The sequence below is a fragment of the Littorina saxatilis genome, linkage group LG17 (assembly GCF_037325665.1).
Source record: "Littorina saxatilis isolate snail1 linkage group LG17, US_GU_Lsax_2.0, whole genome shotgun sequence".
Lineage (NCBI taxonomy): Eukaryota > Metazoa > Mollusca > Gastropoda > Littorinimorpha > Littorinidae > Littorina > Littorina saxatilis.
This window is the reverse complement of record NC_090261.1, coordinates 12,268,825-12,290,084: the sequence shown is the minus strand read 5'-3', so window position 1 is coordinate 12,290,084 and position 21,260 is coordinate 12,268,825. Positions and strand designations below refer to the sequence as shown.

Genomic DNA, 21,260 nt, shown 5'->3' with positions numbered 1-21,260 from the left:
AAACTACTGGACCGATCTTTATGAAATTTGACATGACAGTTCCTGGATATGAAATCCCCGAACGTTTTTTTCATTTTTTTGATAAATGTCTTTGATGACGTCATATCCGGCTTTTCGTGAAAGTTGAGGCGGCACTGTCACGCCCTCATTTTTCAACCAAATTGGTTGAAATTTTGGTCAAGTAATCTTCGACGAAGCCCGGACTTCGGTATTGCATTTCAGCTTGGTGGCTTAAAAATTAATTAATGACTTTGGTCATTAAAAATCTGAAAATTGTAAAAAAAACAAAACAATTATAAAACGATCCAAATTTACGTTTATCTTATTCTCCATCATTTGCTGATTCCAAAAACATATAAATATGTTATATTCGGATTAAAAACAAGCTCTGAAAATTAAATATATAAAAATTATTATCAAAATTAAATTTTTGAAATCAATTTAAAAACACTTTCATCTTATTCCTTGTCGGTTCCTGATTCCAAAAACATATACATATGATATGTTTAGATTAAAAACACGCTCAGAAAGTTAAAACAAAGAGAGGTACAGAAAAGCGTGCTACCCTTCTTAGCGCAACTACTACCCCGCTCTTCTTGTCAATTTCACTGCCTTTGCCATGTGCGGTGGACTGACGATGCTACGAGTATACGGTCTTGCTGAAAAATGGCATTGCGTTCAGTTTCATTCTGTGAGTTCGACAGCTACTTGACTAAATATTGTATTTTCGCCTTACGCGACTTGTTTCTTTTCTTTCAAAAGTTAAATGTTACATCGCATCAAACATGTGTCAACATGCTAAATTAGTTGTTTTAGAGATACATTCTTATTGTTGTGTGTGAAAGTTGTCGCAGGGAATTTTTTTTAAATTGCGTATGTGCTTGCTACCTTCGCTTTTGTGACCGCGTTCAGCGTTTCCATAACCTCTCCACGACTATCTGTGATGTAAAGATTGTGCATGCACCACCTCACTTGCTGACGCAACCTTTGTAACCCTAACCTCTCTAGTACTATCTGACGCAACCTTTGTAACCCTAACCTCTCTAGTACTATCTGACGCAACCTTTGTAACCCTAACCTCTCTAGTACTATCTGACGCAACCTTTGTAACCCTAACCTCTCTAGTACTATCTGACGCAACCTTTGTAACCCTAACCTCTCTAGTACTATCTGACGTAACCTTTGTAACCCTAACCTCTCTAGTACTATCTGACGCAACCTTTGTAACCCTAACCTCTCTAGTACTATCTGAAGTTTAAGAATGTCGACGTCCTTGCCTCGCTTTCGTGAACTTGTTCGGCAATCCCTTATCCTTAATTTCTATTACAATAAGAAATTTTCGAATTGCGTATGCATACCCTTACTGACCTCGCTTGCGTGGCATTGTTCTTCTTTCCCCTTAACCTCTCTACTACGATTTAAAACCAGTGTCTTACCTCGTAAATCATCCTAGCTCGCTCTCGATCGCTTCGACCCCCTAGGGAGAGTACCTTACAGCCGACACTTTGCTAGCCTGATCACTTGTAATGACATGAAAACATTTTGCCACCGTCTGCCGAAACGAACATCGCAACTGTGTCTTTTCTTGTGCTTGGCTTTCGGTTTGTGAACTTTCTGGCATGCTGGTTCCCCTGTCGATGTTTTGACAATGTGATAAAGAAAACAAAGCGCGAAAAGTTTTCGGCTGGTGTACAGAATCCCTTCGATGAGGCAAACGGACAGGCAGGCACGAAAATGCAGAGTCAAGCAAGATGTTTAGAGCAAAATGGCAAGATATCAAACGTATTCTCATTGGCAGCTAGCTGCATTCCGAATAATATGTTTCTGTCGCAATTTTTCTTCCACTCCATTTTCCACCCCAGCCCACACATCCTTCTCTGTCTATCTAACTGTCTGTCTGTCTGTGTGTCTGTCTGTCTGTCTGTCCCAATCTCTCTCTCTCTCTCTAGCTCCCCCTTCTCTCTCTCTCTCTCTCTCTCTCTCTCGCTCTCTCTCTCTCTCTCTCTCTCTCTCTCTCTCCACCACCCCCACCCCCCATCTCCTCTCTTCAATAAAAACCGACACTGACCTCTTCTACCAGCATTTAAGCCAATTTATGGCAGGAATCAATATACAGCAGATGCATCGGACGAAACAGATACAGTAGCATTGGCAGGGTCAAACCCCTCGCATGCGACAGTGCAGCGCAGCAGTTGTTGCTGAAATCCTCCCATCTGGGAATGAGAGATCAAAAGGGGGAGGGCAGGGGGATATTGTTTGTTTGTTCGTTCATGGGCTGAAACTCCTACGGCTTTTACGTGTATGACCGTTTTTACCCCGCCATTTAGGCAGCCATACGCCGCTTTCGGAGGAAGCATGCTGGGTATTTTCGTGTTTCTATAACCCACCGAACTCTGACATGGATTACAGGATCTTTTTCGTGCGCACTTGGTCTTGTGCTTGCGTGTAAACACGGGGGTGTTCGGACACGGAGGAGAGTCTGCACACAAAGTTGACTCTGAGAAATAAATCTGTCGCCGAACGTGGGGACGAACTCACGCTGACAGCGGCCAACTGGATACAAATCCAGCGCGCAACCGACTGAGCTACATCCCCGCCCGGCAGGGGGATATGAAAACGGACCCTTTTCACGCTAACTTTGGCCGAGGCATGCAGAGATGCACACGGGTCTTTTTGCTAGGCTTCAACTTTCGTTATGAATTTTTCTCTGAGTGTTTGACAGGCTGGAATAAGCTTCCGTGCTTCCTCGAACTGCTGTTTTTTCTCTTTTTGTGTGTGTGTTTTTACAAAAGCTGTGCTACTTTTTGGCCTTTACAAAATGTCGTAAACATGCGTCCATGCATATGTTGCTTTCGCGAAATGGGCAGCGTTTTGCCGATTACGCGAAATGGGAAAAATGCTGCCGATTCCGCGAATTCGGCAGTTCCGTGACTTGGGCACGACAAATACACGCATGCACGCGTGCGCGCACACACACACCAAAACACAAACACACACGCTCAAGTAACCCCTCTTTACATGATTATCTACGCACTACGAAAATGAAAGAAAACAAACAGGCACAGGCTGTTAATATAATTGTATTGTATCAATGTCATATTACTGCCTAAGGCTAGAACCTCGCAGACAGGTTTTTTTCCAACAATGAATTGCATCGGATATGTTTCCCTAATAAATTATTGTTGTTTTCTCTGTTTCAGGCGTCAAAAGGAACGGCCCTCCTGTGTTCATCGATAGCAGAACCATTGGACAATGTGTAGCAGTATTCCAATATCCTCGTGAAAAGGAGATACACAAACACTTTACTCATACATGCAATAAACAACTGTCTACGAAGGTATTTCATTGTTAAGACGTCTGTTTCCCTGTTTTTGTCTGTCTCTCCGGGTCTCTTTGACTCTCTGTCTCTCTCTGTCTCTCATTCTCTCTCCCTGTCCCTCTCTCTCTCTCTCTCTCTCTCTCTCTCTCTCTCTCTCTCTCTCTCTCTCTCTCTTGAGTAATAATCTCCATCCTTGAGTAATAAAGTTCGTTCGTTCGTTCGTTCTCTCTCTCTCTCTCTCTCTCTCTCTCTCTCTCTCTCTCTCTCTCTCTCTCTCTCTCTCTCTCTCTCTCTCTCTCTCTCTCTCTCTCTCTCTCTCTCTCTCTCTCTCTCTCTCTCTCCATTTTGTGAAGATAAATTAGAGACCGAAATCCATTTTTTGTTTGAATGCCAAACATATTGTGAGTTAAGAATAAAGTATTTAGCACAGTTTTTAAGTGTTGGTGAAGAGTTGGGCAGTATGATTACCATGTTTAAAAAACAAGACACATAAACAATTGTAGATTTAGCAAAGTTTTTGTTTTTTTCATTTTAGTTAAGATTGTCAATGTTAAATAATAATGAGGATTAATTGTCGCTGAAGGTTTTGTTGTTGCTGTATTTATTGTTCGGTTGTATGTATATATTAGGCAGCATTGATGTGCAAGATTATTAATAGAGGAAAGCTTGGAACAAACCACTGTGTATTTTGCATATGTTTAAATATCATGTTTTCTATTTTTTCCTGTGATTCATGTGTACCCCCCCATTGAAAGGGGCTGTAGGCCCATATTCAATTAAACTGTGTCAGTGTCAGTGTCTCTCTCTCTCTCTCTCTCTCTCTCTCTCTCTCTCTCTCTCGCTCTCTCTCTCGCTCTCTCTCTCTCTCTCTCTCTCTCTCTCTCTCTCTCTCTCTCTCTCTCTCTCTCTCTCTCTCTCTCTCGTTTCATGTAACTGCTAACCTTGTGTAATCCGTTTCTGTCTATATGTCTGCCTGTTTAACGGGCTCTACGTCGTCTCTGTCTGTCTTGTCCATGTTTTAGTCCGCCTTTCCCGCAATAAAATGTAGATTTTCACAGTTTGTGCTTCCATGAATTTCTATACGCAACCCAATACTTTAACACACAGAAACATCTGCGCGCTTTAAAATGTCCGTGCATTATACATGATGTATTCTGAACACCTAATACCTACCACCCCGTACGCAGTGCCTGTTCTTATTGGTTGAATTTGCAAACCGAGGCAGCTGATTGGCTGGTCAGTATATGCATCCAAACAAGAATTTTTACCTTGAATAATTAAAGTTAACTTTCATTGAATTAAACTTAACTTTAATTGCTGACTCGAACGGCTTGCCATACACTATCGCCAGTGAAGAGCGCACCCCTTACTGACTGGCCAGTCAATCAAGATGCCAAGCTATGCCCACAGGCACCACTTGTAGTTGATTTCAATCAAAGTTGCCGATATTGATGGCCGCAGGAGCGGTCATCTATTGGAATGCATTCGGAGAGGTGACATGTCTCGTTTTGTTACCGTTCTCACGAGATCAGTTACTTTCTCTCTCTCTCTCTCTCTCTCTCTCTCTCTCTCTCTCTCTCTCTCTCTCTCTCTCTCTCTCTCTCTCTCTCTCTCTCTCTCTCTCTCTCTCTCTCTCTCTCTCTCTCTCTCTCTGTATGTATGTCTTTGTCTGTGTCTCCCTCTGAGTCTCTCCGCTTCTGTCTTTCTATGTCTGTCTATGTGTGTGTGTGTCTCTCTCTCTCTCTCTCTCGCTCTCTCTCTTGCCCTCTCTCTCATCCTCTCTCTCATCCGACTCCTGGCACACAGGTCAAAGCAGAGGTTAACTTGAGTAGGAGGGGGGTGATTCGGGTCAGAAGTGGGGTAAAGCACTTTGGTCTTCAGTCTTTGGGTTATAGCTTTCAGTGGAGAAGATGCCAACATGAAATTGCACTATGCTCTACTATTTATTGTCCTTGTCTATCGGACACGAAGAAGGGAAGCTACAATCGCCCCAGGCCATATATACTCTTTGTTTCCTGAGCCTGGACCATTGAGACGGTTACCTCATAGATCTGTTCATTCTTCAGTTTGTCGGTGTCAAAAGTTATACCCCCATTCCACACAACCGTTCTTTGTCCCGTTCCCGTACCAACCAAGGACTGCTGCCACAACAATGGAACGCTGCGTAAACGGCCGTTTTTTGGCATCTTTCAGCAGCGTCTGAACATAGTGGCAGCCGTCCTTGGTCGGTAAGGGAACGGGACCTAGAACGGATGTTTGGAATGCGGGTATGACAACTCAGTGTGTGAGAGCGCTACCGTTGCGTTACCGTTGTTTCCGTTAACGATCCAAGCGTTCCGTTACCGATGGGTTGAGGTTCCATTACCGTTCATTCTGATCGGGAGGGGAACGGCTAAAAATTTGAACATGCAGCCCAAACTCAGCCGTCCCTACCGACCCTACCGTTCAAAGCAGTTCCGTTAACGATCAGTTACGTTCATTGCGGTTCTGTACCGATCCCTCCCGTGCACGCACCGTTCCTTGGTCGGTACGGGAACGGGACCTAGAACGGTTGTGTGGAAAGGGGGTATAAGACTCGACCACTTGGCTTATGGTGGAGACAGCTGGAAGATCTCTGGATATAATTGAAGAGGAGTAGTCTTCCTTTTAGAAAATGTGTACTCTGCCTTGCAGATTAGAAATTTGTGCTGTCGGGGCTGGGTAAAGGGAGTGGAGGGTAAGGGGGTGGGGGTGGGTAAGCGAGGGGTAAGAGAGACGAAAGAGAAAACTGGACAGGGAAAAGTCACTGCCTGAAGTATTCAATAAAGCCACACACAAAAAAAGAAATTACCACATATGCAGGTTTTCAATTCATATTTTTGCAAAGTATCTGCACAAGCATGTGTGCCTCTGTGAGTATGTTCGTGGCTGCTTTCATGGGGTGCCTGTATCCTCAGGAATTTAAGGATTTTCTCTCTTTTTCTGACACCGTTGATTTAACGTCATTTTTACAGGACAGTTTTGTTTCCTTTCAGTTATAAGTTGTAGTAGTTTGACCTTATTGTTTTAGAACAAGTAGAGCTCGTTCACCAGTAGCTAAGACTCACTCAGTCCGTCAGTGTGCCTGAGTCTGTATGATGGGGGGGGGGGGGGGGGGGGGCTCTCCCGTGACCGGCCACCTGCAATGGGGGGTATAGCGCGGGCGAGGAAGAAACCCTGGGGGTGGGCGGGGGTCGGGGTTGGAGGTAAAAAAAATGGGTGGAGGTGGGGGATAGATGTCTGCCCGATGCAGTTTAACAAGCTCAATAATAAGAACACACGCGTTCTGGGGCTAATTAGCCAGTGAGGTAGCGCAGTATAGTGAAGTCTTCACTAATATAGGGTTTGGTCAGCCTGTGGTTTGGCCTGGTCGGGTCTCGTTGAACTGGTGTGTCCATTTTCGACGGAGACTGCTTATATTATATTGTGGCTCTTTGGCCTTTCGTGTTTCCTTCGGTACATCTTTGAAATGATGTTGACGGATTTATGTTTCTAGCGTGACTTCTTAATTTGAATGTGACACTAATCACCAAAGCAATACTGGCCTATTACCCCGAAAACAAAAACCAAAGTAAAACCTATGTCAGCTCTTGTTGCATACAAGAAAGCCGTAACTGCGGATGATACTGCCAAATGTTCAAAATCACGACTCAGGACTGATCTGCAAGAAAGTTTACTTATGGAATGTTTAATTAAAAATGTAAAATACAACCAGAATACAATCCAAAACAAAATATAGATGAATGTTTGATACTAAATTTTAAATTAAACATTCAATAATAACCTTTTCTTGTCTTTGAGTCGTGTTGCAAACAGTCAGCAGTTAGTAGCCTTGCAGTCGTGTGTAATATCCGCTCAACAGGCGACGAAAGTCGCATACTTCGACCACATTGGAGTCATCCCAGTGGCATTCTAAGATAAGTCCCAGCATCATTTTTGTGTGTCTGTTTCGTCTCTTGTTTGCTCACTTTAAAGGCCGACACGTCGAAGCTTTTGTGAATGTTTAGTTTTGTCCTGATTTAAACGTTCCAATTATTTAACCTTGTTAGGGTTGTTTATCGTGTATTTCAAAGCTGCTTTTTTCTCGGGCGCCAGGAGTTTGTTCCGCACAACTTTCACTTCGGCTTGTTTTTGTCTTTGTAAAGCGCTTATTCCCCTTTGCTTGTTACAAATGTAGCATTCAGCCTTGCTGTCTCTTGTAACAGGCCTTGAAAATGGCTCCTTTGTATTGAAAGTAGAAGGAGGAGGAGAGAATCGGACTGATGGATTTGGTTCAAGCATGTCAGTGTCGAGAGCTCTTGCCTGATGGTTTGTTCAACATGCCTCATGGTTTACATGCAAACTCTTCTCAGTCTGGCACCACTGTTTAAAACCGAATGTCCAGGTTGAGAGCCATGGCAGAACACACAGGGAGAAACTAGAAAAGCTTGACTTGTTTTCTCCAGTTTGTAAGAGGAATTATGTGGGAAGGGGAAGGGGACGTTTTGGTGTGTGTGTGTGTGTGTGTGTGTGTGTGTGTGTGTGTGTGTGTGTGTGTGTGTGTGTGTGTGAGAGAGAGAGAGAGAGAGTCTGTCTGTCTGTCTGTCTCTCTGTCTTTGTCTCTCTCTCTCTCTCTCTCTCTCTCTCTCTCTCTCTCTCTCTCTCTCTCTCTCTCTCTGTCTCTCTGCCTTGCTTATCTTTTGTAATTGTTTTACGTATGTATATATATATATATATATGTATTCAAGATTAGAATAGTCCCTCTCTGGGCGAGGGCTGGTTGAAAAGAAGCTCGTTTATATTGCTTATGCCACAACCCTCGTAAAATAAAATTTGATTTGATTTGATTTGATCTCTCTCTCTCTCTCTCTCTCTCTCTCTCTCTCTCTCTCTCTCTCTCTCTCTCTCTCTCTCTCTCTCTCTCTCTCTCTCTCTCTTTCTCTTTCCCTCTGTACCGTGAGAGCGTGCATATGTATCTATCAAGTCGTCCGTCTGCCCGATCTTTCTTTTTCGTTTATTTTGTGCGAGAACCTTCCACCTTATTTAAAGCTTGACATTGATAAAACGTAAGCGATTGAAGTGGACAGTTCAACTTATTCTCCGATCTCAATTCTTCTACAATTAGAAGAAAAACGAGAAATACAAACCAATATCTCACGTGGAAGCTTGCACGGATTACGCAGTACAGGAAATGCCAAAGAGAGACGTTCTTGCAGTTGTACCGGGATCACTCCATGTCCGAATTAACGATTAAAACAGGAAAGGACAAACGGTCATAGATTTCAGGAAACAAAAAATAACACAAACAAACGAAGAGATCGGGAAAATGTTGTAATCGAAATACAGTCGAACTTGCTCTTGCATCCACCTGTCGAAAGCGACCACCTGTCCAAAACGACCCACTCGTTAGGTTGCAGATGAGTTTTTTTTAATGATTTACTTCACCTTTTCATAGCAACCACCTGTCTAAAACGACCACTTTTTACATTTAGTCAAGTTTTGACTAAATGTTTTAACATAGAGGGGGAATCGAGACGAGGGTCGTGGTGTATGTGTGTCTGTGTGTGTGTGCGTGTGTGTGTGCAGACCGATTCAGAGTAAACTACTTGACCGATCTTTATGAAATTTGACATGAGAGTTGTCCTGGGTATGATATCCCCGGATTTTTTTCTCATTTTTTCGATAACTGTCTTTGATGACGTCATATCCGGCTTTTTGTAAAAGTTGAGGCGGCACTGTCACACCCTCATTTTTCAATCAAATTGATTGAAATTTTGGCGAAGCAATCTTCGACGAAGGCCGGACTTCGGTATTGCATTTCAGCTTGGTGGCGTAAAAATTAATTAATGACTTTGGTCATTAAAAATCTGAAAATTGTAATTAAAATTATTTTTTTATAAAACGATCTAAATTTACGTTCATCTTATTCTTCATCATTTTCTGATTCCAAAAACATATAAATATGTTATATTCGGATTAAAAACAAGGTCTGAAAATTAAAAATATAAAAATTATTATCAAAATCAAATTTCCGACATCGATTTAAAAACAATTTCATCTTATTCCTTGTCGGTTCCTGATTCCAAAAACATATGATATGTTTGGATTAAAAACACTACATTGGGGTGTGCACGTTAAAGACCCCACGATTGACAAAAGGGTCTTTCCTGGCAAACATTGTATAGGCATAGATAAAAAAAATAAAAAAATTGTCCACCAAATACCCGTGTGACTTAGAATAATCGGCCGTGAAAAGTAAATATTCGCCGTAATGGCTTGATATTTACTGGCCGATGTGAATGCGTGATATATTGTGTAAAAAAATCCATCTCACACGGCAGAAATTAATATGTAAATCGCCGTGAGCTCTTATGAGAAGGGGCGATTAGTAAATGTCCATTATAATAATAATATATATATTACACATATCGTATGCATCTCCCGCGATACATCTCAAAAGCAATCCGTTATGTGTGACTGATCGGCTTATTATATTGATTTCCTCTTTGTTTACGATCGTACGGCGTTGACGACTCTGCTGTTTATGCTGTATTGCTGTTTCTATTGCAAGAAAAGGGTTAATGTAGTGAAATATTCTGGTCACTGAACCGAAGATTACATAGCAAAGAGATCAATCGGAAAATATGGGGCTACGCAATAACAGAAAACGTGTACAATCATTCAATGTTATAAATGATAATAGAAAGAAGTACCTAAGCAAATAATGCAGATTTCATGCTATTTACGATCAAAAACTGTGTATTCATAAAAACATATTGTTGGGTAGTATGTCAACGGTATAGCTTCCATTTCTCTCGACATCTTGATCTACAGTGTAGGCTGGGAACATGCTGCAAAGCTGTCCGTTTTGTGACGAGAACGCTTGAAGCCGATGCTCCTATCAGACGGCTATTGCAATGGAACCATATTATGCAATTTAATCTCTCAGATGTCTTAAAAAAAAAGTGGTGTTATTTTTTGTCAGTATCGAAACCGGCTCCTGATGTGTTCCAAAGAGTGTGTCCACTTGAACTTCAAGAAAAGAAGCAATCTTCCCAAAAAATATGCGTCTGCTCTTGATTGCTTGCAGCATACAATTTGAAGTTCCCGTCTTCTCATCTGGCAGTGAAGTGGTCAGTTGTATTTCTTGCCTTGTCTCGTCTGTCGTCCAGAGTCGGGGGCCCTCGTTGGAAAGCTCAGGCTGACAAGCAAGAGGGTAATATGTATAGGATGACGTCGGAGACTGCGCCTATGTTGTTCTAAACTGCATAGCGTTTTTTGCTTCGACGTTCAAAGTGTTATGCCTTCTTACCATTAATTTGAATTTACAGTAGCTGGCTGTGTTTGTGTTTGTTTGTTTGTTTGTTTCTTTCTTTTTGTTGTGGTCTTTTTTAATTTTTTTAAAATTTTACATTAGGAGTGACATAATTATACACATTCATAATGGTCCATGTGGGTATAGCAACCTCATCTATCAACATGCTAATTCCACACAACTGCATCTTATTCACAAAACTTTTGAATCACCCTGCAGAACCAATAGCCAATCAACAAAACTTTCGACCGACTCCTCACAATCATGACCATCCATACAACCCACTCCACCGCGACATCTATATCAATCTCCAAACACATCAGTCACCGTACCATTCATCAGTCAAGTGGACAGTGAGCAATCCTGTCCATCGGTCTGCTTTGGACATGAAGATGGACTTTCCAGTATAACTCGAGCGAAAAGTCAGCCACGAAGTTTTGGGATTCCACTTCATGTGTGAGTGACAAACGACTCCCACGCACTTTCCCAAAATGTAAAGCTGAGCGTATGGAGTTATTCTAGAAGGTTCGAGTGCGGTTCTTGACGTTCGCCACGGGAAGTCATCAAGTGGAGGACCATGTCTGTACTCGAGTCAGTCAGACCTCTTCTAATAGTTTTGTTAAACGTCACTTTAAGTTTTTCCATTTCTAAACACCCATTTCAGTTTATAGTCGAGTCGAGCTGGAAATTTAGAGAATTTCTTTGTTTGAAATGCCAACAAACAGCCAGCACAAAAACCCGAAAAAGTCGACCGAGAAGAAGGATCTTTCTGTTTCTGTCTGTCTCTCTGTCTCTCTCTCTCTCTCTCTCTCTCTCTCTCTCTCTTTCTCTCTCTCTCTCTCTCTCTCTCACACACACACACACACACACACACACACACACACACACACACACACACACACACACTCACACCGTCACACACTCACACACACACACAAATCTTTTATACATATACATCTTTCTCTCACAAACTGGGTTTAGGTCAGGAACAGTAGACAATAGGTGATCTGACCGATTCATTGCAGAATCCATTAGTCATTTTCACAATTAGTGGGTTGACCCTACTTGGCCTGACCGATCCATCACATAGTCAGTTGGTCACTTGACCAACTTGGATTGCATACCATTGGTCATTTCAAATGTTGATGCGTCCGCGACCGACACTCGACACCTATCCTAAAACTTTGAATACAATTAAAGAAAATCTTCTCGATTTATTGCGGAATCAGCCGGTTATTTTTCACGACCAGTGGCCGGTCAACCAAACTTGGTCTGACTGATTCATCACAGAGTCAGTGGATCCTTACATACCGACTTGGAATTTAAACCATCGGTCATTTCAAATGTTAATTCGCCCTGGACCGATCCCCGATCCCTGACCAAAAACACTTCATTCAATTAAAGAAAATCTGCTCGATTTAATGCAGAATCAATGGCTCATTTCTTTCAATAAGACCTTATTTTTGGCTTGACGAATCCATCACTAATTCATTGGGTCTTCTGACCGACTTGGCTTTCGGTCATTTCAAATGTTAATGCGTCTTTACCCAGTACCCAACACCTGGCATAAACCCCTGAATAGAATTCAAGAAATTCTGCTCGATTTATTGCAAAATCAACGGATCATAATTATATGTATCAGTGGGTCATCAGCCTCATAGGGTCATTTGACCGACTTGGCTTCAAAGCAATCAGTCATTTCAAATGTTAATTACTTCTTGACACCCGACACTGGATACAAATGAAACAAAAATCATAACAACCGACAGACAGACGCTTCGCACTAGTTCCTCAGATACCTTTTACCAAATTCGGTTTCTAAATAACAGCCGCTAGACAAAGCAAATATAATCAAATAAATAGGTTTAACCTTTGATGAGGAAGTAGTTGGTTTTTCTGGTTTTGTGCCTTGAGGACTTGACTATAAAGTCTTACCTCAGATCACACGATGGTTGACGAATCTAAGCTAATATTAAAAGGGCAAAGCTTTCAGTGGACAGAAGTATTCCTGACTACAGGACTGCCCCGTCTTGTAATGGTTCTTAGAGATTTGGTGAGTGAAAAAGTCACAGTCATTAATTATCTGAAATGAACAATTTTCATGAATTTTCTGAAAAGTACAGTTGCACTATGTACAGTTGATTATAATTTGTCAGAAATGGCTTAAGGTGGAATTTATTATTAATTTGCTGCTACGCTATTATGCCATTTGTTAAATAACACAGCTAATGTGTTCAAATTGTCGTTTTTGTATTAGTCTTGTTCTGCAGGTTTTCCTGGACGGCTCAGCAAATTCACCAGTAACCATGTGAAGTTTGCCGAATTTTTTTTTCAAATCCTGAATGAGTACAGAACGAGTCTCACAAGACAATGTGAAAATAGTTTCACCTTTCGTCTCATTTCATCAGAAAATATAAGTCCGTCTACCGTCATAAAGTAGAAACTAAAAATTAAAAAAAATTGACAATCGCTTTAAGTCGGCAAAGCACATAATTCTTTAGATATCAGAATCTGAAAGGAGAAACCTAATAAGATTTCTTGAACACATTATTCAATAGACGAAGACTATGTGGGAAAAAAAATCTGAGCCTCAAGAACGCAGAACGATCATCAGTTCATTGACACCCGGGTCTTCCTTAGACAGCCATTGTAAAGAGAAAAGTGACTCTGACACCCAGCACAGACACAGACAATATATGATCACAGATAGGGAGACCTCCAACGACCTCCCCTCACAGCACTCCATTAACACGATCACGGCTAACAGGAGCCAAGTGTAGGGGGTAGAATAAGATGCAGCTCTTCTCCTGTGACGCGCGGCTCTCCCACCCTGAAGCACCTTTTGTTGCGTGCCCTACTCTAGGCCAATGAGACTTTGTTTTCTACAAAAATGTTGGGAAAGATTCGTAAATATAGTGCATAATAGCTTTTGGTTAAAACAAATCAGACTCAAACGCAACAAACAAGATTTACTGATATGTACAAATGACGTATGAAAGAAGCTGCATCTTACCCTAGCCGGGACTGGTTGGGGGGGGGGGGGGGGGGGGCGGAAGCAATCAGCGGTTGGGGTTAATAAATGGCGGGCCCTGGCCCCAGACTGTCGTCGCTACGGGCAGAGATCACGAGGCACGATGGAGATCAGTCGAGAAGAGGATGAGATCATGCTCTTGAGAAGATATGCGTGTTGGACATGGTTGGATCATCGTCTACAAAATGTGTTGCTTTGTCTGAATGGGCTGAGAGGAGGGTTGGGTGCGGGGTGTGTAAAGGTGTTTTATGTTGAAGAAAGAAAGGGAAAGAGAAGTAATAAAAGAAGGGACATGGGTTAAAGAAATGACATGAAGGCATTGACCCCCCCCCCCCCACCCCCGAATCTAACCTTGGCAATCGTTCTGACGATGGCTGGTAGGGAGTCAATAAACGGAACGTTTGATCTTCATTAACTCAGTGTAGTTGAAACAAGACGTAATCTCATTCCTTTATTTCATCAAATAAAAGCAAAAAGAGACAGAGAAGCCATAATAAAAGAAAGGTTACGCAACGATTAGACGAGGACAAAAGATAGAAATAGCATTGCCTTGGTGCAAACAAGTCTTCAACTTGACACAAGCTTTATTTGTGTCTTGCCCTAATATGCCTACACTATATTTTGTTTGTTTGTTTGTTTGTTTGGTTTAGTTTGTTGGTTTTTTGGTGTATTTGTGTGTTTGTATGTTGGCTTGCTTTCTTGCGTACTTGTGCGTTTATTTGTTTGTTGTCCCCTTGTACAATTTCCGGATACCAAACGAAAAAAAAATTTTTTTCGTTTTCCGTGACTGGAAAGTAATACTTATAGTGAGTAAAATTCCCGCTTCGGATATACTAAAGGAGAAAGACTGCAGCTGAAATTCAACACCCTCAAAATATATAGTTGAGAATTAAATCTGAAAGCCAAGAGGTCTTCAGCTGAAAACACGCAGAGTTAAAACAGACGGGGAAAATTCAACCTTCTAAAATGTATCTATTTCATGACGCTACCAGGCATCACAGACTGTCAATGACACATTTACAACTGTTGCCCCTTTAACAAAACGCGAGGTCGATGAGACAGTGATGATCTAATCCCAAAGACGTAGTGAGGCCCCTAATCTCACAGCGTGCAAACAATCAGCTGCAGACAGCACCCCCAATGGTCCTGTCCGCCACCGCACGCACAATGGATGACGCTTGCACACTCCCAGAAACCAGTCATGGGACGATGCGAGCTTCATGTCTCATAATATATATATACAGTTCGTATTCGCCACTGGAATGTTAAGCGTTATATTACAAGTTTTATAGATGAATTAACTTTCACAAAGTTGAAAAGACCGTTGTTCAAATCGATACTTGCTCAGGACAGAAAGTCTACATTCTGTAAATGCTTTGGTGACGTTTCTTTGGTTAGAAAAGGAAATGTACGATACATAAATTCAAACCTCTAAAACATATTTTTTACTGATGCTATCTTGAATTATGAGTTGTTTTACATGTACCTAGCATGGCATTATCGGTTGCTGTACGTAAACAAAGCGAGTGTTGCATTGAAAAGCTCACATAAAGACTAGACTGTTGACAAATAAGAAATGCTAACATGAGAATAGCGCGATCACCATCTTCGAAAAGATCCCTCAACCTCAAGGAAATGTGAGCGTTCGTCGTGCCTTTCACTGAAGAAAACAGAGTGATGAACTTGACCCAAACAAGATCCTTCGCTTTTGTCCCAGCATCCGGTCTTCTGGGACAAGAGAAAGGCAACGTTGGAAAGGGAGCTAAATCATTGTGTTGACGGACATGTTTGGCGGAAGGAAGTATTGTGCGTGTGTGTCCCACACAACAACAATAATAAAAAAACAATTTGATATTTTTTTAGTTCCCCAGCAGTGAGCAGCAAAATTTGGCATTTTTGCGTTCAAAATACAGACTTTTAGTTATGAACGCGAGAAAATTAAAATGTTCTGTCAAAAGGGAAAGATTATTTTAACACAAATCAAGTCAAATCAAGTTAAACTACTTATCTCAATTCTGAGAAATTACCTTGGTAATTGACCTGTACAGCTGTAGTGTGACCTATACATTGGAATAAAAAAAAAGCCTTGTAATGTTAATCAAAAAATCTCTGTCGAGGCATTGCGAACACACTCTAAATTACTGTTAAACATGGAAATAAATCAGAATCGCGATGCAGAAGCGTTGGAAAGGGAAATAACTAACCGTGTTGAAAAGAGAGGCAAATCAAGTTAATCAGTGTGTCGATTCCACAAGAGTTGGGAAGGGAGGTAAATGACTGTCTTGATGCACAAAGCTTTCGAAGATTGTTGCGGAGATTGGTTCCGTGCTGTGTTTGTTGTTAGGGCGTTGACCCAGCTACGGTGCACAAGAGTCACTGTCAGGGAAGGGGATGGGGGGGGGGGGGGAGAAGAAAAGATATAATTATGTGTTGTTGGGGAGAAGGCAGTTGTCCAAAGTCGCGAAGGAAAATGGGACGCTGTGGAGAAGACAAGAGGTGTCGCGGGGTTGGTGGTGAGGGGTTATGGAGGGGGGGAGGAGGGGGGTGGTGGTGGTGGTAAGGGATGGAGGGAGGGTGGTGTTAATGGTTCATTAGGTTAATAAGATATGTGCTTTTGTTAACAGAAATAGAACAGGTTAGTAAATGCAACGTTTGACTATCGGCAAAACGAAACATCCACTAGCACTTCGATCGATCAAAGTTTCTTTCTCGTGTTTTTTTTTTTTTAATGTTAGCAGTTTATCTGTTTTGGATTTTTGCGTGTAGTAAACTATGTTTTCGTCTTTAACACATTTCTCCATGCGCTATAACTTTTCGGAAGACGCACAGGATGTAACGTTTAGAATTTTATTTTTTTAAACTAAACAAAGAAAAGTTAAATAATTGGAATGTTTAATTCAGGACAAAATGAAACATTCACAAAAACTGTCATCCTTTCAAGTGGAAAAACAAGATTCATAGCAGACATATAAATCGATGATAACTGATGCTGTGACTCATCTTAGAACTGTTGTTTGTTTGTTTTTTAAATGGACGAAGCAAACTGAACAATAAAATTGAAATGAGGGGGGACACCACGTCCTCCCACCGCCACCAGCACCAGCACCACCTCCAAGGAAAACAACAACAATACTAGCAACGACAACAACAAGAAGAACAACAACAACACTAGCAACGACAACAACAAGAACAACAACAACAACACTAGCAACAACAACAAGAACAACAACAACAACACTAGCAACGACAACAAGAACAACAACAACAACACTAGCAACAACAACAAGAACAACAACAACAACACTAGCAACAACAACAAGAACAACAACAACAACACTAGCAACGACAACAAGAACAACAACAACAACACTAGCAACAACAACAAGAACAACAACAACAACACTAGCAACAACAACAAGAACAACAACAACAACACTAGCAACGACAACAACAAGAAGAACAACAACAACACTAGCAACGACAACAACAAGAACAACAACAACAACACTAGCAACGACAACAACAACAAGAACAACAACAACACCAGCAACGACAACAACAACAAGAACAACAACAACACTAGCAACGGCAACAACAAGAAGAACAACATCAACACTAGCAACGACAACAACAAGAAGAACAACGACAGCAGCAACGATAACACCTCCAGCGGCCATTTTGTCTTGGAGCGATATTTTTGTCATCTTAACGACATGTCGTTTCGAGGGCTTCGCTGAGGAGGTGCGATGGCGGCTGGCATTTGAAAGTGTTCCTTGCATCACGGCAGGAATTAACGAGGGTTGTTAAGCGGAGCGTTTTTCACTAATTAAGAAAATAAGAATAAAATGGGGGAAAAGGATCATCAGAGGCTGAAAGAAGATGAAGGCAGAAAGGGAACTCGGTAAAGGAAGAATGAAACAAAACCATCAAAAGAGAGGGTAGAGAAAACTGTGTGTCTTTGAGCAATGAAGAGGAGGCGGAGGAAGTGTCACTAATGATGGTGGGGATGGCGAAAGCAGATCGTGCAGTTAACAAAGTATTGAGAATCAAAAAACAAAAATAGTAGGTTATTAATTGGGACGTTTTATTATTGACAAAAACAACAAGTTACATTGTCAACCCCGTGGTCTTGTAAGTTGACAGAGAGACAAACACTTATGATGCAGATAATGAACTCATCTCAAAGTCGTCGACCAATCACGCTTGCACGATCCCGTCTTTGCTTTCCATCTTCAAATACTAACAGAATTGTGTTAAGATTGTTTTTGTTGGGGGAGGGGGAGGGGGGGTCGATTCATGACTACTTGCATTTGGTGCATCAATAAAGGTGATAGAGATTGGATGGAACTTTGGTCAAGCAGTGATGCTTTTTGGCTTAATCTTCGTGAACTAATTAATGACCGAATTTACATCTAAAGCGACGGAAAAGTCATTTTCTAGACACATTTCGACCCGGTCTCCTAAACCCTCATTTGCGAGATATGCACAGAACAAAACAGAGAGGAGGGGGGGGCACAGAAAAGGGTTTTGGAACCAGGGAAAACACTCTTAGGTCAAGATGAGTAACAACAACCTTTGTTGCCTCCGAGAAGTCGTACGGAGAATCAACCAAAAACGAGCCACTCTGCACTGCTAAAGGGGAAAAAAGCTAAATAGAGTGGAGAGGCTGGCCTCTACCTTAGTCTTACTCTACCCGATTAACTTCGACCTTGAACATGCGTTTACTAGCCGTAAGTTGTTTTCTTGCTAAATAAGTCTTCCCTCTCAACCCTTTCTCGCCCAATTCCCAAACCAAACATTTCAGCAGCCATTGTGGGAGGGCGAGAAGTTTTGGGAAGTAGGTTTCGCCCTGCAAATAAATTGAATCTTTTTAGATGCCAGAAACCAGATATACTTGTACTTGTTTTTCTCGAAATGTGTTTGTGTTCAAGTCAAGGTTTTGTATGCAGTCAGTGGTTTACTGGATGAACTGCCCGTGCCTGGTCAGTATTGTACCTGCGTTTAAAGACACATATCGTGTAAGCAATAATGTTCATCACTACCTATATGTTCAGGCTTTTACACGGGATTACTGAATCTTTTTAACTTCAACAATTGCCAAAAATCAACGGACCGGCTGCTTTCTGTGAAGAGCGGGACATTTTTGCTGGTGAATATTTTAAAAAGATATCTATTTAAATCTGCGAAAATACGTCCTCTCTGCCACACACACACACACACACACACACACACACACACACACACACTAACACACTAACACACACACACACACACACTAACACACACACACACTAACACACACGTACGCACGCACGTACGCACGCACGCACACACACACACACCAACAAACACACACACACACACACACTAACACACACACGTACCCACGTAGGCACGCACGCACACACACACACACACACACACACACACACACACACACACACACACACACACACACACACACACACTCTACACATATATTTCACGTGCGTTATCAACTCTACACAGAATATAGACACGCTATTGATGTTTTGCTTTCAATGTCTTTACGAGATGATGATGTGATTGCACGTGAAAACCTGGACATCGTTTTGGTTAACATGATCCTGTACGCGGAGAACAACAGTATTTACACCCCCGGTATAGGGGTGTGTATAGGATTCGCTTGATGTGTTTGTTTGTTTGGGTGTGTGTTTGTGTTCGCATATAGATCTCAAGAATGAACGGACCGATCGTCACCAAACTTGGTGAACAGGTTCTATACATTCCTGAGACGGTCCTTACAAAAATTGGGACCAGTCAAACACACGGTTAGGGAGTTATTGGTGGATTAAGATTCTACAAGGACTTATAGAGGCACATATTAATGGTCAAAGGGAAATAACCTTCTCAGTTGGTGGCAGTGAGAATGGTTATTTCCCTTTGACCAACGGGGGTGTTTTTCCTACCTCGGAGGAATTTCTTGTTTTAAAGAGGATGTTCGCTACTTTACGTACCTTTTCTAATTCTTTTTCTTCACAAACAGCTATCAATTTACCTGTCAGTCTCGGCATGTCGAGACTCGACTAGAACTTGGCACTCGTTCCAGATATGTTATAACTCCGGGGACAAATGCCGCTTTAATTACGGACGTTGGCAAGTCCCACAGTATGGTGGAGAATTAGCATAGAAGTCCATGTTGGGGTCAGAAAGTGAAGATCCTGTCCCCAATTCAACCCCGCGCTCTCTCGCATTTATAACAAGGTGTTAATTAAAATGCTTGGTATCTCTCCCTTCCCTTATATCTCCCTCCGTCATTCTGTCATTCTGTCTGTCTGTCTGTCTCTGTCTGTCTGTCTCTGTCTGTCTGTCTCTGTCTCTGTCTCTCTCTCTATCTCTCTCTCTCTCTCTCTCTCTCTCTCTCTCTCTCTCTCTCTCCGATCTCTCTCTCTCTATCCGAGTCTCCCTCCCCCCTCTTCTCCGTCCTCAAACCATAGCTCTTCTCAAAACACCTCAAACCCCATCTCAACCTGGAAATCTTACCAGAAACCTGTCAGTACAGGGACTATCAACTGATTTGTACGCACAAGTAATTCTTCTGAAGCTCCTTGCTATCCCGTCCGATTGTCAGCCAGTAATGAAGGGTGACCATGCGGAGGGCCCCGAGCAGTCCGTGCCTTTGATGAGCAGTATCGGGAGCAAGGTTTTGACATAGCTCCACACTGATGAAGACTTTAGTAATAGATAGTACAGTGGCCTACTGTAGTTTTGATGGGCATTGCTCTGGGCGGCATGGTTTTCACTCCGTTCCATATTGATTTCGACTTCAGCAGAAGTCGTTCAGAAGTGTTTGTTGCGGTGCATGGATGACATGATATGTGCAATTTGATTATCAGCATTTGTTCATCCGCGAGAAGTTTATTTGTAACTGTAATACGGATGAGGAACAGCTGGGCATGGTTTTGATACACATTGATGAAGAATGCACCGCGGTTATAAATTTAGTTTAGCAAGGCAGGGCAAAGAATGTGCGGTCTTCATTGCAGCGCATGGCATAATGACTGTACATACAGTTTGTTGGTTATAAGGGTTTCATTCTCTGCGAGACTGTGGTGTGGTTAGGTTGCACCGGGGGAAAGGTTTTGGCTTAGTAACAATGATGAAGGCTCCACCGATTTAGTTCAGTGATGTGTGTTGCGGTGCAATACATGCAGGTACGGACCAAGGGTTTTTGACACCAGCACCACAGGGTGCACGTGCACCCGGCCCCTATAGTTAAACATAAAAAAAGAGAGAGATGGTTTTTTACTTGGGAATTTCGTAAGATGATTCCGTGGCAATTTCTAATATAATATAATTTATAATATAAGCTCAGATGGCACCAGATAGCACCATTTTGCTTCTTCGGACAAACTTTTTTTCCGGGCGGGCATGCCCCCGGACCTCCCTAGCGGTCTCGGTCGAGCTAAGCGCCCTCGATTTACACTTACACACTAACTGATCCGTCCCTGAGTTATGTGTATAATTTGATATATCCAAAATGTGATTATCTGCAAGATGTTTTGTTGTTATTGTATGTGGTTGCACAAGGGGCAAGATATGACATTCTTCGATGTTGA

The 21,260-nt window shown here is 42.0% G+C and overlaps 1 protein-coding gene across 1 annotated transcript in view; it reads left to right on the top strand.

Annotated features, from left to right (window-relative positions):
- LOC138952522 (muscarinic acetylcholine receptor DM1-like) overlaps positions 1-21,260 on the top strand; it is a 115,298-nt gene that overhangs the window by 37,912 nt on the left and 56,126 nt on the right. The window contains exon 3 of the mRNA XM_070324209.1: positions 16,287-16,297. Coding sequence (XP_070180310.1) covers positions 16,287-16,297 — 11 coding nt within the window. The remainder of the gene's footprint in view (positions 1-16,286; positions 16,298-21,260) is intronic.